Source organism: Harpia harpyja, chromosome 13 (genome assembly GCF_026419915.1).
Source record: "Harpia harpyja isolate bHarHar1 chromosome 13, bHarHar1 primary haplotype, whole genome shotgun sequence".
Classification (NCBI taxonomy): domain Eukaryota; kingdom Metazoa; phylum Chordata; class Aves; order Accipitriformes; family Accipitridae; genus Harpia; species Harpia harpyja.
This window is the reverse complement of record NC_068952.1, coordinates 31,686,343-31,712,529: the sequence shown is the minus strand read 5'-3', so window position 1 is coordinate 31,712,529 and position 26,187 is coordinate 31,686,343. Positions and strand designations below refer to the sequence as shown.

General features: G+C 36.5%; 1 protein-coding gene across 2 annotated transcripts in view; it reads left to right on the top strand.

The window, feature by feature from the left end:
• The window catches only part of FMN2 (formin 2), a 164,867-nt gene that overhangs the window by 7,582 nt on the left and 131,098 nt on the right, over nt 1-26,187 (top strand). For both annotated transcript variants that reach the window (XM_052805703.1, XM_052805704.1), the window contains exons 2-3: nt 12,261-12,427; nt 25,803-25,950. In XM_052805703.1, the coding sequence (XP_052661663.1) occupies nt 12,261-12,427; nt 25,803-25,950 (315 nt within the window). The remainder of the gene's footprint in view (nt 1-12,260; nt 12,428-25,802; nt 25,951-26,187) is intronic.

Genomic DNA, 26,187 nt, shown 5'->3' with positions numbered 1-26,187 from the left:
TGTAGATGCATAGATGACAGATAGAACCCATTAAGTCAGTTAGCAGTTTTGCAACAATAAGACGCAGTGGTTATGAGATTGTGTGTATGTGTGTGTAAACAACATCACAGTTGTAAAAGTAAATCCTAATATACATAAAATTAAATGAAAATATATAAATACAGAAGTACAAAAATGCTCGAGAATTTAATCTATTTGGTGTCTTGACATATGAAGCTAAATAGTGACAGGTAAGCCTAGTCACAAATGAGATTTATCATTGAGACATTCTTATTTGTCAGTAAAAGTATGAATTGTTTTGTCTTAGGATCTGTATGAAATTTATCAGGAGCTCCAGAGCTCTGAACCTGGTGTGAATTTGAATCAGGAGGAAGCGTAGATAACTTTACTGTAGAACTAATTACAGGAGGCAGCTTTCATTCTAGAGCTTATTCGATGCTGAGATCTGGCTCAGATGTCCCTCGAAGGCACATAGTAAGTAGCATTTACAGGGGAAAAATAACTTTTATCCTTTCTTCTTTCTTGCACTGTTAAGGAGAAAATCACTGTACCAAAAAAGTCAATGCTGCAATAATGCTATAATTAACTACATTAACATCTGCTAACAGTCAAGGAAGAAAAGGTGGTTTTCATTAAAAAAATTAAAAAATAATAAAAAAAAAAAAACCAAAACATTGCCTTCATAATAGAGGGTGTGTATCTAAACACTATTTTGCCATACAAAGAGTCAAGACAATACAGTATGCTGAGAAATAGTTGAGGGCAATATTTGATTACATCAATGAAAGAACATGAAGGTCCAGTTACAGTAAGGGAGATGTGCTTAGGTTTTATTCAGATGAAGTCTAGAAGAATATATCTGCACAAATATACAGGCATGCATGTAGATATTTTTCTTTGTCATGGAATGAATTTCTAATTTTCTGCTTTTCCACTTTCTTCATCTTACCAGTTTCTGTTTATGGATGCAAAGAAGAAAAGCTTTTGTAAATTTTGATAAATATTAAAAAGTCAGCAGTTAATTAAAGTTGGAGGAGATTGTCAGAGCTTGGGTGCACAGGTCCTGGAGAGGAAAGAAAACTAAGGCAGGCTGGGATTCTAATGTAGGTTGAAAGAAATTTGTTATTTGTGTCCCACTTCAGAGGCTTGCTAGTTCAGTTCAGTTGTGTTTTGTGACCTGTGGCTGCTTGAGCTAATACTTGGATTTACTTCTAAGGCAGAGATGGGCCAGACTGCATTAAATGTTAAATGAAATGTAGAACCATTGGGAATGAAGAAGGTTTACAAAGTTGGGTTGTAAAGAACAGTGTGTATCAGTTTGGACTGACAAAAGATGCTGTTAATAATAGGTGCCCGAAAAGACATCAGAGGAGCTTCTTACTTTAAAGAGCTAGACAGAAAGAATTGTGGCTTTCCAGCAGTCTGTGAGAACCTGGCACAGAATACTGCCTTCACATCGCAAATCACCACAGAAACTAAAAGGGTAAAGATGGGCAGAATTAAATACTTGCTGAGAGGAACCTAAGCACCTGGAAAACACAGTATGACAGTTGCCAAAGATGCATATGGTGCCTAAAAGATTCAGTAGATAAACACATATAGATTCTCTTTTATCATAATCTGCTATAATTAGGAAAGCTTTAGTAATATACTTCTGTAATCTGCAATAATACTGCATTAGAATCTGAAGAGCCATCAAAGTGAAAGGAGACATGCCATACAATGTTGTGGGAGGGTGCATCTTGTTTATCTTTTTAGAAAGGTATTTTTTACTGTGTACCACTGCTGTATTATAGTTGGGGATTTAAAAACTTCAGCTTCTGAAAGATATTTAATGACATATAAGATATGGTCTTACCTTTCACTATATATATTATATATACAAAAAATATATATAGTGAAAGGTAGGGATAAAAACATAGTTTAATACTTTGGCTCAGCTTACTGTGTTATATGTATGTCGTGTATCAGAAAATTCAGTGTGGGACAAAGGTGTAAAATCTTAGTCACTGTGGAAGCAAAATTTCAAGGAGATTAATGCTCAAGTTAGGGAGACAGAATACTTAAAAGATTTGCCAATCTGCAAGAATTCTGAAGGCACTGTCACAGGCCATCACAAACATTTTAATATGTTTTGAAGCTCTGGTGATAGGAAAGTTAGAATACTTGCTTTTTGGAAAAAGTGTTAAATTGTTGTTATTGCAAATGATCCAGGCAATTTTAATCATCTTATTTTGACTGCAGCAACAAGCAAGGTCTTGGAATGAATCTTGAAGGAGGAAATTATAAGATATAATTAGTTATTGGGCATATGATAAAAGGGTAAAGAAAAATGGAACAAAATGCAGCATGGTTTTAGCAAAGATCAATAAGACTACCTTGATAGCTTTTTATGTACAGCTACTTTCTAGACAAAGAATGGTAGGAAGGAATGCATCCAGGTTTCTGAACAAAATGGCAACGCTGAAAATCACTTACCTGAAGAAGAAAATGACTAGTGGTTTTGATGAGGGACACCGTCATGTTACTTCTCTTCCACCAGAGAGGAACAGCTTCATTTTGGTCTGCTTCTACCTAGTGTTGTGATAGGCTTGGTCAGGCTGTGGAAGTTTATTGCATGATTAATGCAAGAGTAGAGCTGGGTCCTGACCTTTGTCCTGGCATTCATGTTTTCAGGACTCGACCTTTTTGTCACCAAGTGAAATTTTCAGTAAACTTTTGTCTTTCTGTATTATAATACAGATTTCAAACTTAGGAACTGCGCTGGCATCGTGAGTTCATTCATCAGGACCAAGGTCTGCATTAATCAGTTTTTGACCTGACTGCTTCAGCTTTTTTCAGCATGATTTGTGCAAGTATGGCATATGGTTAAGTAATCTTTTAAAAGACCACTTTGGGTATGCTGCAATTGGTGGTGTTGCCATGTCTCCCAGCCAGCACAAGTGGAACAAGCTTTTTTAAAATACAGCTACTTGGTTTGACCATGGAATGTTATGGATAAAGAGTGAGATGGGGTGTTTTGAAAACTGTTTGTTTGTAACATCCTTTCTGGGGTGGCTTTTTACTTCATTAAATCTGGGGTCTTTCCTTGTCTTTTTTTTTTTTTTTTTGTGTGTGTGTGTTGGGGGGGAATCCATTGTCAAAGTTTTGCCAGACCTCTGCTTTTTCCATCAGGGCATTTCTGAAAGAATTTCTGTGGCATTTGTATGAGGTGCCACTTTTGCCCTGCGTGCTGTGGTGGCCGTGGGGGCAGCAGCAGGATTCTCTTGCCAGTGGCAGCTTGTGCCTTTGCTTCCAAAAGGGAGCACACACACATGTGTTCCCTGGCTTTTTTGGGGATGTCTTGAGCACTTGAAGCTGTTAGCATTATGTGATTCTCTTTCCGTAACTGCGTAATGGGCTGCTTGTTCTAGCTGAGTGAGTTGAAATCTCAGTGATATGGCTATTCAAGCTCTCTTGTATAATCTGGAATCTGTTTAAATAATTAGTGATAATTGTGGGGCTAAAATAAGGGAAAAAAATTACTTGCTTGGGTTGCACAGGGATTGATATATTGTGGTTCTAACTTAAAGCTAGTCAAGAGTTTTTATGGAAAATTTTTAACAGTCAGGAGTGTACTAAAAGATGGGACAATACAAAGGGAGGGACGCTGAGATGCCAAAAGATTCAGACAGTTTGGCAAAAGTAAAGCATGGTGTTTACTGTGATAATCAGATACAGGACTGACAGATGTGAAATTAATAATTCGTCATTTTATTCTAGTTGTTTGAAGACTCTATGAATGTAATCAATTCATCAATTGATACATTCTTCAGTGGAATTTAATAAATATATATTTCTGACATCGAAGTTACATTGAACTGTGTGTAGACAGGCATAGAAAACTGGGGGCAAAGGGCCAGATAGTGTTGATGTATGTCTTTTTCCTAATTTTCTTGTTTAGGCAGACTTTCTGGTTTTGACTTCTGAGATGGCATGTGGGTTCAGTTCACGCCGTCCATGTGAACAGAGCCAGGAAATCTGGAGACAGAACATCAGAGAAGAAAGGACAATCCTCTTGGGCATTTCCACACATCCCTAACTTTAGTAGTGTTCTAAATACATGATATAACTACATAAATAAAGAATAAATTAATATAATACATATTATATATAATATGACAATATACAATATAAATATATAACCTCTGTGGTTTTTTCCCTTAGAAACATACGTACAAGCAGTGAATGCAGATATTAGCTATTATGCTAATAAAAACAAAAGGAAATATCTTTGACTGAATTATAGAAATTTGTACCATAACCCTAGACCTTGAACAAGTTTTGTCATTTTTAAGGTTTATATTGCTTGGAAATTAGACTTACGACTTACTTTGTGTTTATTCATAATGGAAGGATTCAATTTTTTTTTTTTCTTTTTGTTATGAAGCCATATTGTGTGTGCAGGCCTGTTGTTTGGTGGGTTTTTCATGTTTTGTATAACCAGGCTGTGAGAAAACTGTCACGTGGTTTTAGGAAAGTATCTGTCAATGAACATTCGATCGCTTTTAAAAAAGAAAAAAAACCAAAAATGAAACAGCCAAAACAACCTCACAGTCTGAGACATCTGGAACAGTTTCCCAATATAAATCAGCAGAGGATTAGAAACTCTGCAGTGAAAAAGAACAATAAATGAAGTCTCTAATCCTGGAATATTGGGCATAATCTCCCAGGTCAGGCTTCAGGCAAGAAAGAGACTAAATCAATCTGTTATTTTTTTAGTGCAATTCTATATTTATGCATTTATAAATGCAGGACTTGGCTATGCATTTATGCAGGACTTGGACTTGTTCTTTGAAGAGGAGTTGGCTAGAGTACCAACTTCCAGTTCTGTTTCATTCCCCAGGTTCCACATGCACCTTTGAAAACCTCTTCTTTCTCAGCAATCACATGTTGTACATTATGTCTAGGCTGACTGGTACAGGTTAGCTGAAAAACTATCTTGAAATTTGATAAGATTATGCAATGAAAGGAAAATATTAAGGAAATGTAATACTTTTGATCTTTGAAATATTAATTTTATATGTGAAATAGTAGTCACTCAGTGCCTTGTATATTTGAAACTAAGGAAAGTACATTAAACAGCAGGAAGGTGAAAATGAAGTGTGATTGATTTGCCCCTAGGAAATAGTTTAGCAAGCTTTTGCTGTGTAGTTTGGGGGAATATGATGAATGAGTAAAACTTGCAAAGTATTTAAGAAGTTACATGTAGTTGCAATTACTAGCTCATCTACAAATATGGAAATCTTTGCAGTATTTCTGTCTCTTGGACGTGTTTGTCCTCTTTTGGCATTCTGGGGAACTTTTGGTGCTGCACAGTTCAGGTGCCTTGCCAGATGAATTAGGCCTGACTTAGCCATGACCTTGATGGTAGTACATGCAGAAAAGGAGACAGAAAAAATTTGGAACGAAGGAATGATTTAGAGATATGAGGCAGCAGATAGCTGAATTGCGTATTTCCTAACTTTTCAATCCTGTAGAAATCAGCTTTTCTTTTTCCCTGTTTTCTGTTCTTTTTTTTTTTTTTAATTTATAGAACTATGTTCGCAATTGGAATCCTTTGTAAATGAAAAACCATAAGAAGACTACAATTGTCTTTTTATGTTTTGTAAAACTAATAGAAAACATATGCTAAATGGAAATTCACCATTTTGTCCATCTCTTCTTCCTTTTCCTTTTTTTCCTGTACTGTCTCCCAAAAATAGAGCAAAGCTTATGGTACTTCTGGCTTCAAAGCTCATGAAATATCTTTGCTGTGTGAGCATTTCTGATCTCACTAAAGTGGAAAAGAAAAAAAAAAAGGAGTAAACTGGGGAAAAGAAGGCAAACCGATTTCAGCTTTTGAAGACATAAGCAGTACGTGCATGAGTCACTGTTAACCCTTGACGTGACTCTCGCTAGGGTGTTCAGAACTGGTATTACACTGAAGCTGCTCACTCTGCATTAGGAAAAATTAAAATGGAAAGTCTGCCTCTAGTCTGTATAGGTTAAGATTTGCTGATGCAGCTGCTGTGCTAATGGTAAAAGTGTGGTGTAGCGCTCTGGTTGTTAGAAAAGAGAATCGCAGGAGACTGGCAGAAGGGGGAGCTTCAGGAGTATAAGTCATTTTGATCATTAGTCTCAACTTGTGCTCACTGACAGCTGTGCTCCCAGGCTTTTGCAAATGTAGCATAAGGAGGATAGGAGAAACAATAGGAGACACATCTTTAAAGATAAATGTGAGGTTATAACAGCATAATCCTCAGGGAAACATTATTGCAAGCTCTGCTGTAGTGCAGTGCCTCAGTGCACACGTGTGTTTTTTTTCAGTATGTCTACGACTACTGTAGTTTTCTCCTGTTTCTCTCTTCCATTTGTCCCTCTCCCTCCCCTCAATAATTAAGCAAAACCAAATATATGCTCATGGTATTGGTAGTTCTTAAGGATTTTATTGCTTACTCTGTTGCTCCTCAAAAGGTTTGTCTTCTAAGCAGGCTGAACAGGAAAAGCGCTATAATGTGAATTCATTGAGTCAGGATTTGCCTGTATTTGTCTGTGGACAGTACTGAATGTGCTTTCAACATTCAATAATTCCATAGGCAATCAAGTGTAAGGCAAACCTGCACTTCAGAAAAGTGTACATCCTTATTTTTAGTGTCTGCTTGAGGAGAAAAAAGGTTGCCCTGGAATATAAAGTAATTGTAATGGAAAGACCAGACGTGCTTCCTTCTAAAATAGGCAACCTCTCCCATCAAAAGTGACTCATAGTCCAGGTCGTGACAGACAAGGTGGTTCAGATTATCAGTACTGACAGCCAAGCTCTGTAGCAGTTGCTGCCATATGGAAGGAGTTGTAATACATACACACAGACACCTCTCCAGGCTAAGGGAGAATCTGTGGCAGTGTTAGGCCAGTACTGAGTGGGATTATTATATGAAATGATTATATGCATAGCATATAATAGATATAATAGTTAATATTTTACAATGTTTCATTATTATATGAAATAATATTTGTAGAATGACTTTTGGTGGGGGTAGGCTTCCTTTCTCCCTTCACCTTGCCCTTGAATAAATATGGTTGCAGTAAATCTAAAGTTGAAAATGATCATTCAAGAATACAATTACTGCATTTTTCAAAAACAGAGACGGTAAGAATGGAAACCATACTGGGACTTGTGAATTTTCATTCTGCAGTGAATAGCTTACAGGTTCTACAGAGGTGGTTTTGATGAAGAGTGTTACTCAAGACTTGGTCATAGGGATGAGATGAAGACCTGTAATGTTGTACAGGAGGTGACAAGGTCATAGTGCTTCATCTTCATGGCAATGGGAGGAAGCAGCAAATGGCATGGAGGTGGAGAACATGGAATTTGGAAGCTGAGCCAGAAGACCCAGGCTGAGCCTGAGCAAAAGTATCACTAAATACCCACAGAAGGCCAGAGTACCTGTTACTTCCAAACTTAATTTCATGTTCCCATTCTTTTAGTTAATTAATTGTGTAATCCTTTGTAAGAAAAGAAAAAAAGTCTTTTAAACCCTTACTGGGATTTAATAAGTCATTCTAAGCTCCTAAAAAATAACTTAGGAGTTTATAGTCATCTTATTTGGTGAAAGGTTTTGGCAAGATCCTCAGAATACTGATTTGATCTAAGGCTGAAACTTAGCTGCAGTTCTTCTCTAATTCAAAACTTAGTATGCCTCCCATCTCTCACCAAACTAATACTTAGGGAAAATGTAAGAATGGGCTTCAGGAACTTCATGACCTGGGATTTCTGGGAAGAAAAGTTGTTTAAAATATAAAAAAATGGGAACTTAACATTTTAGGGAAAAAGATCTGAGAGCTCTTTGTTCTTTACTATTTTCACAGCATGTAAAGGCAACCAAGAGAAATTGTTTTACCATTGCATTTAAATCCCTGTAACAGAAATCAGCTGATCATTTAATAATTATGAAATCATTAATCATTTAATTATTCCAGGTTATTTGCAACCATCTTCACCTATTGAAGGTATTACCTCATGTAAGTTACAAATATGAGGTGATTAATGGTGTCTGAGGAAAAAGGTGGTTGTTGCTGCACTTTGTTGATAAACGAAAGATGAAAAATTGTGGCTCAAAATCTCACAGTTGAAGTTCACTGGAATTTAGCCTATGCATTAAATATGGCTGTGGTTTTGGTTTTGCTGTTTAATGAATAGATTCAGGGATTAACATTGTACAGTCAATTTCAAGCATATAGACACAAAGTCATTTTAATTTAACGTGTAGTGCAAATAGACAGGGTGCTGGAAAACCATTTCTGGTTCCAAACAAAAATAGTTAAAAGCCTGTGGAGTCCAGTGTTAAAGAGGTTTTTTGCTATACCTAAACAAAAATATAAACTTCATCTTGCCCTGAATCAAAATCATAAACGTGACCCCTGCTGTTTCATGAACATCTCTTGCTTTGACACCAGTTCAGGCGCAGGTAAGGTCAGAGAGCAGTGAGGCGGGGGCGGACTCAGCACCAGCCTCCCCAGGCCACAGAGGACTTTGGAGCTGGAACGTTTCTACTGTAGTGACAACTGGCTTTTACCTGAAAGTACATGAAAGAGAAATATCAGATGCCCCTAACAAGGGTCGAACTACTTTTTGGTAAGTGGTGGCTTTCAAATGTTGTTCTCCCATGTAAAATAACTTCAGCCCTGTCTGGAATTACAGTGCCATAGCTACTCCATCTGTCAGGTGGTACAGCACGGTGTGGTGTTGTCTCAGAAATGAGCAACGCTCTCAAGTACTGACACACTTTCTTTTGGTAGAGTTTACCTCCTCGGTCCCCTTTAAGGAAAATACGTGTTGTCTTTTTTTATAACTTTGGCTGGGTTTTATGTTTGATGTGGGATGGGTGGTTCTGGCACATGTAATGACTGTTCAATTTGATGATAAGCCCTAGCTGGTTAGGTACAAAACTTTAGTGGCTTAACAGTCTGTTCTAAATACACTGCCCAGTAAGTGCTTTGAACATATAACCCATTTATTGTTCTTACGGAGATTTTTTTTTTTTTACAGCTGTTTGCAGTGAAGCTATTTCTCTATGCATTGAAAATTGAACTTTTTTCAGCTTGCATTTGGTAAAATGTGTTAACTGAACTGGCAAAATGTATTTCTGTAATTCAAATTTCTGTGCCTGTCCTCAGGTTTCCATAGCAATTGTAAGGAACACACAAGCTGTGTTAGAGCACAGCTTTATCCGAACATTATTACCTTTGTGTTGAGAACCTTTATTTTTTTGACTCAACGTATATTTGACGCAAAGGACAGCTTAATAGTACTAGAGTTAAATGATTGATTCTTTTAGGTAAAAAAGTGCTAGCTAATACAATTAAACAATTTTTACTACCCTATTTATTCTGAGACTACTAATACACTGGAGAGAATGCTTCAGGTTCAGAGGGACAAAATGACATAAGTAATACAGAGTACAGTAAAATATATTAAGTTCATTAATGACTTTTTTTACATATATACTTATTCTATATTGTCTGAATGCTAAAGTATGTTTAGACAATAGTTAATAATCACTAAACAACGATAGTTAATAACCACTGTACAAATTAAACTGCAACTGAATGGCAAGATTCTGAATAAAGTATTTGATCTTGAGCAAGACTGTTAAGAAGTGCTACAAAAATTAGCAAATGAGTGAGTGGATTAAGGGGGAAAAAAAAGGCCTCATTTCCCGTTTTGTCGTTTACAGATATTATCCCTGTTAATTAGGTTAAAGCAAAAGCCGGGGTGGGGGGAGAGGGGGACAGAAGGAAAGGAGGGGGCTATTCTGCTTCTGGATGTGCAGGGGAAGACTCTAAACATGATAGGATTATTTAAACCTTGAAACATCCAGACAAAAAAAAAAAGATATATCAAGTCTGACATTCAAAAGTCATGGATAACATTTGAGTGTTTACTATAGCATGAAGAAATATATAGTTTTCTTGCATAGTTCTATTTTGTGTGTGTGTGCAAAGTGCTTTTCCTCTGTTATTTTTTTATTATTATTTTTTCTTCTGTGCATTTTAGATAAGTGTAAAGCATTGACTTCCCCATTCATCCTCATGACTTGCAGTCTCTCATTTAACTAGACAACTTTCCGTGTTGTTGAACTTACTCAGCGATATAAGGTGATACGATGGTAATATGATGTGCTTTGCCCCAGAAATGCTACCTATTGGTGCTCTGGTGCCAGTGTGATGCCAGTCTTGTACTCTTAATTTTTTCTAAAACTTACATAGCTTAATCTCGATATTTATAGCTAGGAGAATCCATTTATCACAGTAAGAGGGCAGTAGATAGGGTTTTCTTTTAGTGGTCTTTTACAACGCCACTAAGCATTGGCAATTACAACCCCAAAGAAAAATTACTACAACAAATCACAAAACCATCTGTTGGCAGATAGCTCCCTATTTGCACTTCGCTTCCATGGTTTCATACTGTTGCCTTTCTTCATGTAGGGGATTGCTGGACATTGCTGCAACTGTGGGTAAATTGTTGTTAAAAATCACAGTGCATATCAGTCAGTAAGAAAGCCTGTCTTCAATTAATTAACTACTTTGAAGATTTAACAACTGAACTGTATCTTTAGCTAAATAGAAGGATATGCTGAATAAGCAATTTTGTTAGCATCACCTTATAGGTGGTGAAACCAAGGAACAGAGGCAAACTAATTAGCAAACATAACAAAACTTTTGTATCTTACAAGTTTATCCCCTAGCTTATCCCCTTGAATGTACTGTATTGCATCTAATAAAAGGCTAGGAAACTTGGGTTTATAATTCAGAATTATCAGATTTTTAGATGTAGAGAGGAAAATCTTAGCAATAACCTCTAACATTTTAATGCATTGTTTATTTTAGGCCGTAGTGCCACATGAAATGAAAATAATACAGAAACTTTGGGCTAAATGTCACTTACGATATCCTTTTTAAATTGCATCCAGATGTTTAAAAGAAAAATCTTTTTAGTATGTTCAGAAAGCCTGGAAAATTTTACATTTTGAATAAAATCAACATTCAACCAGAAATCTTGCATTTGTATGTAAAAACCAGAAGTATTAACATTATTATCATCATTATTATTATTTTTATTATTAGTATTATTTCTTTAAATGACACTAAAGTGCTTTCTTAATGCAATATATTTTTTCTGGAAAATACCTTTGGTTTCCAGTGAGTGGGTGGAAAAAACAGACTATAGAAACTGATTTAGGTACAAATTGTATTCACAGCTAGTTCATGCTAAAACATGAAATTAAATTTATTACCCTGTCTGCCTTTTCTTTTCAGTAGATCTATTTAATCTCTTTATTTATATCCTGTAAATCTTAACTTTGGCATCTTTTAACATTTTAGAGCCTAATCAAGCAATTTAATATTCTTACAATGTAGATTTTATTACAGCCTGCGTATATAACTAATTTTTGTAGTCTCTCTCTGGTTAACTGCACACAGCATAGCAGTCTTTTGTCTCCTGTAACATACTTTATAACATATGCCCTCCTTTCATGCTCTGGTGAGATAACAAAGAAAATACTTTGATCATGAAATCTGGCCCTATAATAGGAATAAGTCTCTCCCCACTCTTCAGAAGTTTTACTTCTCTGAATTGCTGCTTGTGGCACTGCATTTTGTTTTGGAGCACTCTGCTGCTCTGGAGCTGTATTAAATACAATTTTAAACAGAATAGTTATCAGGATTTTTTTTGTTATTATTCCTTTATTGAGAATTTCTCCAAAGAAACAGAGCACAATTTCTTGAAGACTATCATAATTTTATGATTCAAAAAACAAAGGCTCATTCCAAGAGTTGGGAGACTTGATTCTATAATAAGTTTGTGTGACACCCTTGGAAAAGTTACTTCATTTCTTGGTAATATCTTGGTTTTCCCATCCGAACAATTGTATAATATAAATAGGAAATTGATGCTACAATGGCATCTCATGGTTTTTGTTCCTACTCCACAGTGCAGCCAACACAATGTATATTTTCTTCAATTTACTGATTAATCAGGCTACAGATCAGTTCAAATTATTATATAGAAATATTTTATATTAAAGACTTATTATCAGATACTTTTCTCAAGAATTCTTTTTTTATTTCATATTTTTACTTCTAATAGTTGAGATTTTCAATACACATTGTAATGCTTTAATCTTTGTGTCCCGTAGATAGCTACAAATTCTTATTGATCTGTGTCATCACCTTGGCAGGACGAACTCTGCTAGAAAAGCTCTTCAGCCAGCAGGAAAATGCACCACAAGAAGAAGCAGAAAAACTATGTTCTCGCATTATTGCAATGGGTCTTTTGCTTCCATTCACTGACTGCTTCAGAGAACCCTGTAATCAGAGTGCCCAGCAAAGCACACCCACGTTTGATGTAAGTACTGAAAAAGTTATCTTTTGTCTGTTTTACCAAGTGGGACATGATTTATCAATGGCTCATCAGTCCTGAGAGAATTCTGTTAGCCCTTTTAATGAAAATTGCCCTTATGAGAGTGGCCAGCTATTTTTCTGAGCTCAGGTGTGTACGCTTTTGTATCCAGGTAAGTGTAAGTTTTAAAAGGTTCTCCCATAACTTGATCTCTTAACTTTTTAACTCATATCTTAGTCTGCTATACTTTTCTTTATCTGTTGTTTTCATTAAGTCTTTTTCTTTGAATCAAAGCACTCTATAGACTACCGACATTTCAATCCCATAGCTGCTTCACCAAAAATACAAATTAAAGGAACAACAGAAAACAGCATGCACGAAACTTTACAGAACCCAAATGGGATGTCTATGCTAGATAATTTTTTCCTCCTGAAAATACTTTTGGTAAAAAATAGTGCACGGATCAGTGCAAATTTGCCGGCATTCCAGCTACAGTGTTATCTGTGCCTTTAGGCTATCTGGCCAGAGTGCTGTTATTGGTGGTGTTTGCATACTGTTACAAAACTGCGGTGTAGACGTTGCCTAACATACTTTTCCTTCCTCTTGGATAATGAATTCAACATCAGGATGTCTTTCTATTTGTGATACTGTACAACCCATGAAGTTTTACAGTGAACTTATTTTTATGATCCTTAAATTAAATTTTATCTTTGACACTTCTTTGTGCTGGCTTATGTGACTGAAGATAATCAGGGTTTTTCTCTTCACTAATTAACTTCAAAATAATGTACAAATATTAACTAATCCTTTAAATACCTTACTGGTATAGTTATGATCATCCCTATCCTACACATTAAGCTGAAGCTTGGTTAGAAATACTCAAAAAATGATTGACATAGATATGAGAGAACATGAGTCTTTTTAACTCTTTATCTTTCTTATCTTTCCTGAAGAATAGTTTAACACAACTGGTGGAGGTAAAATGGGTAAAATAAATTTGTCCAATTAATTCTGAAAAAAACCCGGTTTTCCTAGATAATCTAGCTTATCTACATTCCACGGTGCCTCTAACAATATTCAACCTTTATGTTTTTTTTAAAAAACAATGTTTAAAACATTTTCAAATTGCTTTTTGAAATTAATTGAAAAATGGATTGTGACTATAAAACTGAGGTTATTCAGGCAACTTAAAATCAAACACAATCTGAAAGTGTTTATGGCTAAATATGCTCAATAAAGTTACTGGAAAAGACACTTTTCTTATTCTTCAGGTTGTTTAAAACAGTCTGGCAATGTTTTCAGTTCTCCTGGTTTTACCATTTATTCAGCTAATCTATTCTTCTTTATAGTATCGAGTACAATATTCTTTATAAAAAAGTTTCTCCTCACTTATAAACAGGTTTGTCACGGTTTAACCCCAGCCAGTAACTAAACACCACACAGCTGCTCACTCACTCCCCCCCCCCCCCCCCCCCCGCAGTGGGAGTGGGGGAGAGAATCGGGGGGGGGGGGAAGTAAAACTCGTGAGTTGAGATAATAACAGTTTAATAGAACAGAAAGGAAGAAACTAATAATGATAATAATAACAATAATAAAATGACAATAATAATAAAAGGATTGGAATATACAAAACAAGTGATGCACTATGCAGTTGCTCACCACTTGCTGACCGATGCCCAGTTAGTTCCTGAGCAGCGGTCCTGCCTGGCAAACTCCCCCCAGTTTATATACCGCACATGATATGGAATATCCCTTTGGCCACTTTGGGTCAGCTGTCTTGGCTGTGTCCCCTCCAACTTCTTGTGCCCCTCCAGCCTTCTTGCTGGCTGGGCATGAGAAGCTGAAAAATCCTTGACTTGTTGCGAAGTAGTGTTTACACTAACTGAAAACATCAGTGTATTATCAACATTCTTCTCATACTGAACCCAAAGCATAACACTACACCAGCAACTAGAAAGAAAATTAACTCTATCCCAGCCAAAACCAGGACAAGGTTTTATCAAATTAAAAGTTTGGAAAGAAGCAGAAGAGGCTCTTTTGTTAACTGGTATACCATGCTTTGTCCGAGTAAGAGAATTATTCTAGTTATCTTTCATTGACCATATCCAACAGGATGGACTTTCTGAAAAGAAACAGTAGCCTAGCCTAATGCCATGTGAACAGTCAGCAATTTAAGATGTTTCTGGCGTAGTGGTGATCTTAATTGGAATTGGACTATCAGTAAGCCACAAATGCTCCTTTACTGTTTTTCTGTATAAGTCCCCTAAATAAATTATGCTTCTGTAAAACAATGTCCGAAGTGGTGTAAAGCCCTGTGTATGTGTACGCAACTAGTAGTACATTCTACTTCAAAGGAGCGTACATCTGTCTTGAACACTAGGATCTCAACAACTGAATTTCACATGGCACAAAGGTGAGAGCTGCTGTTATTGAGTTTGGGACTATGTTTCTGTTTCAGCCTTGGTGACCACAGTACAGGAACACCTACCTGTTTATTCATTAGATGTCCTACTAGGGTGAAAATGTTTAGAACTTGCAGTATAAACTCTAGTGGCTGAGAACTTCAAAACTGGGCTTCTCCTAGCTGATTTTGTTTCTTAGAGTGAGTAAATAAAATATTTTACAGAAAATAAATGCTAATAGTTATGTAAGGAAATAAAACAATTAACAATTAGTGTGCAAAAACTTACGGTGATGCTGTATATTACTTAAAAAAGGACATGTAAGATCTATGACTTGTGTCCCCTCTTGCATCTCTTTCCATGTCTGTACTTTGCTTTTTTTCTTATTTAGGTTTTCTTTTTTTTTTCTTTTTTCTTCATTAGAACAGGATTTTAATGTTGAACTAACCATTGATTTCAAAGACAGAGGAATTAGACTAGCCTTAAGTAATACTTAAATTTCACCCATCTAGAATTAGGAGATACATCATCTTTGACCTTACTCCAAAACTGGGAGCACAGCCAGTCCCATATTCTTCCTTCATCTCTGAGTTCATCAGATGTGCCTCTAGTTCAATCTTGGATTGCCTCCAGTTTGGCTGGTGTCCTTTTCACTCAACTGAAAAAGCTATCAACAAAGCTCCTGTAATCCTGTCCTGGTCAGACCCAGGTTCATCTGCCACCTCATTGTCCTTCCTCCCTGCTACATCCAGCTCTGGTGCTTGCTTGTTCCTTAATGTTACTCATTTGGCTGTTTTGATTTTTGTCTTAGTCTGGTTCTTATAAAGTCTCTTAGGTCACTCCTTTAGCATGTTTTTTTGCAGAATTGCCAACCTTTTTTTCCACTGAAATCCTTCCTTAAATCCCTTCTTTTCTCCTTTTGTGACTGATCCCATGTATTTCCAAGCTTTAACTTACTATTATTTTTATGTTGACTAAAATCCGTGATTCCCCTTTTGCTTAAGTGTGGTCCCACAGACTGTTTTTTGAAGATGTTAGGTTACAGTTTATGAAAATAATTCAGTAAGTTTTGTTCGTTCTATGATCTATTGCTCATGGCTTGAGAGGAATATAAACAGATTATTTAAAAGTCTTGTTCTCTCACTCTGATCTCCTTTTCTGGATGTCCTCCAGTGAATTTAATTTAACATGGCTAATGCTGAACTCTCTGCTGCCTTGAAATGTTTGCATTTGCACATTCTGATTATATTCTCATCTTCTTTATTACTCGGGCCCAGTGGTCACCTCTAGCTCTCCCTGTCTTACAACTGTGTATCCAACTCTTGTGTCTGTTTTCTCACTAACATACAGAGAACTGTTTTTTTTTTCTTTCTCCCAAGATATTCCAGGCTTCAGTGTGGGCCTCTGCCTCACCCCACTAAGTAATTGTACACAACTTCTTTTACTTTTCTCATTGGATCCTCTTTCTTCTTCTTCCACACTGTCTGACTGCAATTAGGCAATGCATTAAGAGTAAAGACAAGTTTCACAGCTCTTAGTTTCTTGGACTAGTATTATAATGGCTCCTGGAACCCAGTTTAAATTAAATTCTTAGTGCTTCTATTTCTGGTGTAGGTTATGCTTTATGGGTGTGATGCTTACTCCTTTGTTAGTATATAGCAAACATGAAGGACTAACAAATACCCAATGAAAGCATAAATCTTCAGAGAACTACCAGTTGTCATCACATTTATGCTGAGGATGATGTTTTCAGAGGCTTATAGTTTGGTCAGATTTTGGGTAGATTTTAATGATGATTGGAAATGGCATGTTTATGAAGTATCTTTGACTTTTTTGTCAAATTTCAAGTCATAGTCCAAAGGATAGAAACTCTAAAACAGTTTTAAAGAACTTATGAGAAAACTTTCATGTTCTATCTTGGCCCATTTTATCAATTATTTCTTTCGAAACAGATTGTGGCAGATGCCCAGAATAAAAGATTAGCCTGAAAAATAAAAGTTGAACAAAGCTTTAAAAGTAACAGAAGTGGACAAGGTTGGGATTTTTAAGATGTTTGTTCAGAAGCAGTGGAAGCTTCCTCTATAGCTCTTCCTACCTACTCCTCTTATAATGTAAGGAGTATCTTAAAGAGTAAGTAAATGTACAATGGCAGATCTGCTGTCTAGAAGTATGATGCCCTTTTTCCTAGTTTCCTGTCTCCTGGAGAGGCTGCTAATTGTTGCCTCATGGATGTCATGACTTCTTACTTGCCAGGCTATCTTTACAGCCTTTCATTATTCTGCTGCTATTTTATAAAAGGAAAAAAGTTTTAATTTTTTTTTTTTAAATGGCCAAGCAAGTAAATGCACAACTTATGGAAAGATAGATTAGCAAAAGACTGTTCAAAGAATGCTCTCTGAAAAATTGCTTGCCTTTTGAATAACTATTGCCTGCTTGTCTTTTAAATTTTTAATTTTTTAGCAGTTGTGACTTGTTCAAGAGGGCTTCTAAAATTTCAAATTAAAATAAAATATGCTCTGACTGAATGATATGTAAGAAATTAATGCTTTGAGAAAAACTCTGTCAGTCCCAAATGACTGTGTCATATTATTACATAATCGTATTTCTGTAGTGTAGGTGTAGTCCTAAGCTTTTTAGCATGTTTCCTCATTATATTATCCTATTACAGTAAAACACAAGGCTGATCTGGCTAAACAGTGCACCTTTGGCAAGAATGTAACTGCAGGGAAGTTTTGCAGCCACCTGTTGGAGGATCAGAATTTTCAACAAGTAGAGATCTCCTCTCCTGGTTAGCTCCCCTGTTAATGATTTATCACAGAAGCTAGAAGATTGCTATCTTTGGAGAGCCATCAGTAATATGTATAAATTGTATGCATTGGGATTAGAATTTAAACCATTCATACACCAATAAAAGAAGCTGGAATTTTCCTATCAATGCAAGGCAACTTTATTTACACTGTGCTATTAAGAAATATTGACTGTATTTGGTGTTTGCATTTTATCCAGTAGTGTAGCAATTACTACACATTGTGGATGTCTAGTCCCTAATTATGACTTTCCATTCCAGAGTTTCCAGTTCACAGCGTGCAGTCTTAAGCTATGGGCGTTTTTTCCCTTTCATAACAGCTTTCTGCTTTTTTTTCTGACAAGCTTTCCATGTAGTTTTGTGTGTTGTTTCTGAACATTAGGTTTAAAACACTTAAATTCTCAGTGAAAACTTAAATGATTTTGTGATAGAGGCTTTCTATTATCATTTTGGAAGTGCTTTTGAGAAGAAAACTAAGCATACCTTTGTAGCCAAACTATACTCCTTGTTTGGGGAACTTATTCTCTATTGCATACTGAAGGGTCCAACAACTACTTTTTTCATGTGGCACTAAACAGCAATAGCTTCTTCTGTATGGGTCCGAAATGTGTGCTAAACTTTCATCTTTCTTTATTTCTGGTGTCATTTTGATTGGGCTAGCTCTCTTTACATCTTTTTCAATTCTTTTATTGAATGCTGTTACTGTGTTGAGTACTGCTGTCAATGCCTTCTTGTTTTATAAGTTATTTCAGCATCTTCTATAATGGAAGAGCTAAATGGACATCTGGAGGGTGTCTTTCTTTACTGTGTTATGATATTATTTTATACATAGGCATGTTTGACAGTTTGGGATAGGGACTGCCCCTTGTGCGATTCGTAGTTATGATGCCTGACTAGGTTGTCATCCATTTCTGAAATAATGCTTCCACAAGGAAGCAGAGAGACAGCATAAATGGGAAATGCTATAAAAATGGCTGTTTTCCTATTATCTCCTGGCCACCTGTGGTGATGCATATGCTTTTTAAGGAAATAAAGACACCGCTTGCTTTCTGCTGAGTAGTAGCAGATGGTGAGACTTTGCAGGTCAGATGAAAGAGGAGTTAGTGACATGAAGACTTTACTTAATTTTAACTTATTTGCACTGCTTATGCCAGTCTGAAAATTAGTAGTTAAACAGATTGCAGACAGAGTCCTTTCTCAGAAGTCAGAGAGCTAAAATACCAGTGATCACTTTCCAAAGAGCAACTTTTCCAAGAATTAACTTCTGCTAGGGAGAGCTCTTCCAAACTGCAGCACAAAGCTGGCAACAATGCAGAAGTTCTTCAAGCATACTTTCAATGCTCAGGAATAAAATGTGTAAGACTGAATATAGTCCCATCTTAGGAAATTTGTTACAGCATTATATTGGGGGTCAGCAGCGAAGACGACTTTAAAAGTTAACAAGTGAAAACTGTGGAATGGAGCAGAGAAAACAGATTGTTAATCTGCTGTCTTAATCTTTGTTTGTCATGTAGGTTACCATGGCAGTTGAATTTGGCTAAATCAAAGCCCCCATGTCTCCTCTTCCTTTCCGTTGCCCAATCACACTTTGTGACACTTTGGCTTTTGTGGTGAACAACTCTGAATATTCCTAGGAGTAGTAAAATGGAAACAGTTGGATTATCACTGGGCTGAAGCATTCCTGTCATGCTGTTTCCCTGCTTCCTTGTTTTTAATTTTAATCGCATATTTATTTTATAGTTGTTACATCTGGCCCTGCAGTCTTCTAGCCTTATCTTTTTCTTTCTCCCTTCCACTTACTTGTGGTGATGCTACTGTATACACTTTCAACTGAGGTATTTTATAGGTAGGATGTTGCTGGGTTTTAATGCTGCTTTTTACAGAGAACATTGCTTACCTGCTTGTTATTCTGAAGAACTGCTTCAAGAGGCACATACTGGATGTTAAGTTTACACTACCTGTTTAAAATTTTCAAAATCATTGTGCATAGGGTGAAGGTGGTGGTCACCCTGTCACCTCAAGAGATCTTTATATTTTATGACTTTCTGTACATTAGTTCACTTTCTTAAGAATGGCAGTCATAAAACAATGTCTTTTTTTCTAGCTTGGAATTGAGAATACAGTGAGAGTTGAATTTGTGTATATTGCATGTCTCTGTTCTCAAGAGGAAGTTTTTACAGTAGTAATCACCTTTTCAAACGGAATAGAGGTGAAAGGAATTTGTAATGGAACAGATTTCTTTGGAAAATTCAAATTTGTCAGAATCAAAACTTATTGCAGAACTGTGTCAGTGTAAGTGAAAACAACTCCTGATGGAGAAGCTTCTGGCCTCAGCTTAGAATTTCTGGAGTGAATGAGAAAGGACACACTGTCAGGTGGTTTAAGTAACAGCTGATAACCTAGTGGTCTTGGGATGTGGCCTTCCAAGTGGGAGTTCAAGTTGGATGTGTAAAGAGGCTAGATCTTGAGGTTCTTCTGTTTCATAGAAAGCTAGCCACTGTTCCCTCTTCCAAGGAAAGTTTCTTGTAAGCTCACCAGTTCAACCTATTCAGCTATATTAAATGCAGAAGTTATTGGGGAATAGGAAGACCAAGGCAATAACTCTGGAACAGAATGAGAATAGATGCGGAAATCTGAAATTTGGTTTCCTGATTTCCTTTGCCCATGAGGGCCCTAACTACAGGGCTGTTGGTTCTGTTGGCCCCTCATATCCCCAGGATATGATGTTGAATCCTGAGCAAGGTTTGATGGGATCAAGCAAGTTCGTTCTGTTTTGTTGAGGAGGTTGAAGTCATTTCATAGGAAAGAAATGTTTTGTGGTTTTTTGACACTTGAAGTGTTTATAAAGGAATTGTTGAAGCACAACAGTTTTCTGAAAAGAAAAAAAATCACTCAAGTAGAATGCTCATGAATCAAATTTAGTTCATGAGGATAAAGTGCTACTTCAACCATATATTACTGTATTATGACTGACTTGCTGTTTTTCAGCCTTGGAAGGCATCTGCACTCGCTAGTACAGCCAAAGGTAGTACAAGCTGAAAGCCATGTTTAATCAATGCTCTGGTTCTGTCAGTGGTCAGGCAGAGCTTTGTTACTGAACCTCTGCTCAAAAAGTAAACCACTTTCCCTGTTGATGATGGTATTGATTTCTTTATTTTAAAAGCTGCTTAAAATAAAGCAGTCTCCTGCTGATAAGAACATTTTGAGGTAGTCCAGCTCTAATTTCTTGAACTAAAACCTTGTTTGTCCAATTAACTATTTATATGCAGTAGGAACATGCAATTGGCTTTTTTTCATTTTAGGGGTTGTATACTTAGTATATTAGAATGATTAAACTTCCTGAATGGAAAAAAAAAATTCCTTCCATGCACTTGAAACAGTCTAAATGACAAGCAGTTATATACAAATGTGGAACAAGTTCTTTGGAGCTCTTAGCCTGGAAAACACCTTCTGAGTCATGGAGTCTGGTCCCTGCTTATCCCAAGTACCATAAAATGTAATTTCTCCATGAGTTTATCTAGTTCCATCTTAAATGCAGTTATACTTTTTCCTCTCCCCAGTCTTCCAGTGCTTCCCATTGGAAGGCTGTCCACATCCAGACTGATCTGATGAGTAGGAACCTTCTTGTAACTATCACTCTGTGTTTACTCCTAGCACGTTTATACCTGTCTGTGGACATGCCAAACTTTCTGTCTTCCCCTCTTCAGGATAACTTTGAATGTTTGGGGTTCTAGTGAAAAATTGTTCAAGCTTACTATTTGAAAATAAATGCCCTGCAAGATAGGGCCTGATTCTGTCATGGCGTAACACTGGAGCCATCAGGGACGTTAGTACCAATTCACTCTAGTATAAGAAAGTTTAGAGGTACTGCTAATGGGCTCCCCCCATCTACTTCTCTGCTGAGCTGAAGAGCAGAGGCTACTCCTGATAGCAGTGTGCTTCTGTACTGCCCCACTTTCTCCACCTCACCATGCATGATCTGACTGTGGTTCCTGCCCCCCCTGCCTTGAGAATTGTCAAAATACTTCTGGTCAGATTTTTTCCCCCTTGATTCTCACATTGCTAATTCATGTCTTTGCAAACAGTTTGGACAGATGTGTATATATTCATTGATGTTTCAACTCCATGTCTTGTACCTCTTTTAAGCATTTTTCGCAATGGCTGTCTTTGTCCTTTGAACTGGGAGCAGCTAAACAGTTGATTAAAAACTGAAGTGGTGTTGAACAGAAGGTCATATTACCTGCATATCTCCAGGAGCAATACAGCTACCAAAAGCATACGTTCAAGGTTGCATGTTATATTCCAACAGTGGGGGATATACTAATCTTTAATTCAGTCTGTGGCCCAGGGAACAAACCTGGTCTCTCGGTGTATAAAATGTACGACCCCTTTTCTGAAAGCTCAGGGTCCACCAGTATGCCTTCTCATGTTTGCTGCAGGTCTAGCTCATGGCCCTAGTTCTGGGCCCACCAGCCTCTTTCTATATGTCACCTGCTAGAGGCCCTTACTTTGAGTAGCTTACAGCATTGGCTTCCATCTTTAAAGATTAGCAGGAAAGTATATCTTTAGCTCAAGCAGTGAAGGAACATAATTAATATTTAATATATTATGTACCTGAAATATAACACTGTGGTACCTGAGAATGAAAATTTGTTACAAAAAGACATTCTTTGTGCCTACTGAGAGCTGGCTGGGAAGAGAGTGAGTTAAACTACAGACCTGACTCTCTGTGACTCTATTCTAAATGCTAGCATCTATAAGTGGTAAAATGTCTATTGATTAGGTACCATCAGATCCTGCAGGCAGTTTGCCTCGCCCATGTGCGAATGCTCTGCAGTTTTAAGAGCCAGTGGAAAGTGCTGTGTAAGGATGTGTGGAAACGAGCGCTCTTCTTGACATTGTGTTTAATGCACTGGGCTCGGACAGCTTTAAGCTTTCAATGTCCGCCCAGAAATGAGTCTGAATAAATAAGACTGGGATCATTCATTACAAAGATTCCCCTCCACCCCCCCCCCCCCCCAAAAGAAGTGCTTCAAACACTAAATAGTGGAGTCTGAGCAAGATGAAGTGGAAATTCCAGATGTATTCAAAGCTCGATCACGGTAAGAGTATTCACTGGCTGTACTTACAATGATATCTAGTAAAAAATTGTCTCTGAAATGAAAAGATTAAAGGAGAAAGAGTTGGATGTGGAAATCCAGGTTTGCGGATGCTTGTATTGCAACTATTAATGATAAAAGCAAATCTGTTTGTTTGGGTTTTTTAAATTTGGATTATTTTGTTTCTTTTGCTTGAGTAGTACTTAAACATGATAGAATTGGCAGCATATATCTTTCTTCAAAATGTTCTAATAATCATGCACATCTATGGCATTATCAGATTTGGAAAAGGAAAAATGAGATGGGCTAGTATATTAACTGACAAGGAGCTAAAGACAAAAGGTAAAGAGGATTAGATTTTTGGGCAGTATCTTGAGTGAGTAGGAATTAGGACATTCAAATGATTCACCCCTTTTGAAGGGTATGAAAGTGGAGACAGGGTTAATCTTTTGCCATTTTAAGTGTAGTTTATGGACTATCAACTTGAAGTCCAGACCTTCAGACTACCTTTCTGTCATGAGGGTTTTTCATATTTTAAATTACGTTTATAAACTTGCAAGTAATCTGAATGTAGCTGTTGTTAAATACCTTGTTTATATGTTGAACGCAGATATGTTTTAGTTGTAGTGCAAGTCCCCTCAAGGCATTTTTGAAAGATGACGTTTACCTCTGTAATTTCTGTTACATGATGAGTCTATTTCATCATACTTCTCCATGTTGAATAGCGAATGAAAAGAATCCCCAAACAAAAACCAACATAAACCAAAAAATACTGTCTTTTATACTCAAACAAAGCTCCCATGATGGGTTAGGAGCCAGTTATGGAGTTGTGTGATGTCTTAATTTATAACTGTTCATAGTTTATAAGCTGTAAATTCTATCAGCAAGAACATAGGTACTTCATATTTTATTACTTGCATAATGTATCCCATCTGTACAATAATTCTGAGACATATCGTGATTTTTTTAGTATATCTTAATTCATGAGGACTAATCATACTTCAAAAATTTGTAGTTAAATGATTGTACTACATCTTTTGAGAACTGGCATGGTGAAATATCATGTCCAGGAACAGTTTAATTGTTTGTCTTCCTCATTCATGCTATGCCACTATTATCTACAGTCTGTTGTCTTCTGTTTTATTGCCCTGTAACCCTATATGTAAGCCCATTGAAAATCGACTGTGCTTACCCAGCTAAACCTCTGTAGAGCTTGTTCTTCCCTGTGTTCCCGGGATGGTGTGAGGTAGTAGTAGAGTGGGCAAAAAAAATTTATTCTGGTTTGCCTCTGACTTTTGAACCTTATTTTCCTCTGTGTTTTTGAGATTTGGATGGTGCAGAAAGAAGACAAATAGCAAAATCCAGTCCCTTTTCTTTTTCTTTACACAGTATGTACAGGTATGACTCTCCCTCTCCCTTTTACTCCCACAGTACTGGAAATTAGGCAGAAACCCAAAAATACATATCCTCTAAAAAGCTGGAATTAGACAAAGGGAAAGTACTAAGTTATTGAAATAAGTGCATTAATCAAGCCTGTTTGGATGTTCAAATGCAGTAGCATAGTAATGGGAAAAGGATAGGCTTTTCAAGGAACATAGAGTGCAGGGCTATGTAAAGAACCTGATGTGATTTTGTATTAAGCTTTTTATCCATTTATCTTTACCTTTATCTAAGGTCTGTGTATGTGGCTGGGTTTTTGCCATGTTTTTCATGCTGGAAAGATCTAATGAGCTTCCTTTGACTCTGACTGTTTCAGGCACCCTCTGTAAACCAAAACTTTTTACTTTATAACCAGCATTTGTGTGTTCTAAGTTGCTCTCAATAGATTAGTATCACTCTTGTCACAAGTTATTTTTAGGCACATAGAAGCTTAGTCACATGGGATAGCAATTATGCCCCCCAAAACTGTTAAATTATTTTGTTCTTCCCCCTACATATCTCTTTAATGTTTAGTATCTGTGTAAAATTAAGAAAAAAAAAAAAAGAGGTTTTAATCTAAAAATGAAATATGCAACAGGACAAATACATGTTACCAATGTTTTACTTGGGCAATAGCGTGAATGAACAGTAACAAACATGATCTTTGTAAGAAGATGTGACTGTATTTTCATCCTGTGACTTGATTTTTTTTTTCCAGTTTTGTACTACAATATTTGTATATTTCCAGATCACTTACTAGGATACTCATGCAGTTGCTGTGATTGATCTCTATAGAGTTTACAGTATTATAAAGATTTAATCACAAGATGTGCATGTTGATGCATACTGGGAGTCACAAAAACAACTACTTGAATTGTGGTCATCTAAAATCTTTCTGTTGGCTTAAAGCATAAGTTTGCCCTAGTTTTCATCAGACAGTCTGGACATCTCCTGCTTTTAATAAGTGAATCAAACTCAAAGCTATTGAGTAATAAGGATATAATCTGATTTGAGCCCACAGGATTGAGATACTTTTAACTGTTTTTTAGGTTTTTGTGTTTGGTTGTTTGTTTTTTTTTTTTTTTTCAATTCTAAAAGCAAAGCACATTTTTAGCTGCCTTTCTATGAATATGGAAATGTAAATGACAAAAAAAGAGTTGTAAAGAATAAATATCTCAGTTTAATTTATGCTGAAATAATCCTGCTTCTTTTCCTTGCTTGTGCATTTGATATAAAAAGATTACATAGAGTGTGGACTGAAATATTTTTCTCTAACCTATAAACTAGCCATATGTAAAGTAGTACAGCCATGATGGACAGAACCTGTTATCTCTCTAAGGAAAAAGTGGCAAAGAGTTCCTCATGCTGAAAAAAAGTGCTGAACTCTACTCTAACATCATATTGTACTGTAGATAACTAAAACATTAGATTTTCTGTTGTTAATAGAGGTAATTCCAAAATTGAAACATTAAATTTTTTTAATATAGGTTTGTGTTAAGTCTTTGTCAGGAGACGAAGAGCACAGAAACAAGTCTGCCTTGATGTAGAGGTGGATATTGAGCTATTTGTGTTGGAAAAAAAGCTTTGATATTTTGAGCTTGTCTTTCTATATGAACTTCTCAACTTTTTTTTTTTTTTTTTTTTAATAACCACAGCAAGACCAGCTTTATACTTGGGCTGCAGTTAGCCAACCCACACATTCATCAGATTACATTGAAGGAAGCTTTCCAAGGAGAATTCCATCTGTGTGGCCCCCACCCAAACCGCCAGATGAAGAACAAAGACTCAAAATTACGGAAGAAGGTATCATTCTTGGACACAGACAAGATATATATATGGCATGGGGGGGGAGCTGCTGTCTTTTAGAATCCAAGATATAAACTTAATATCTTAACTTCTAACAAATACCTGATTTTGAAGATCTTGGATTAGCATCAGAAATAAAGTTAGCTAGTATGAATCAAATAAAAAATATTCAGCAAAAATGCATGCTTTTTGTTAACAACCAAGATGTGCACCTGGCATCTGCTGACTAATGGA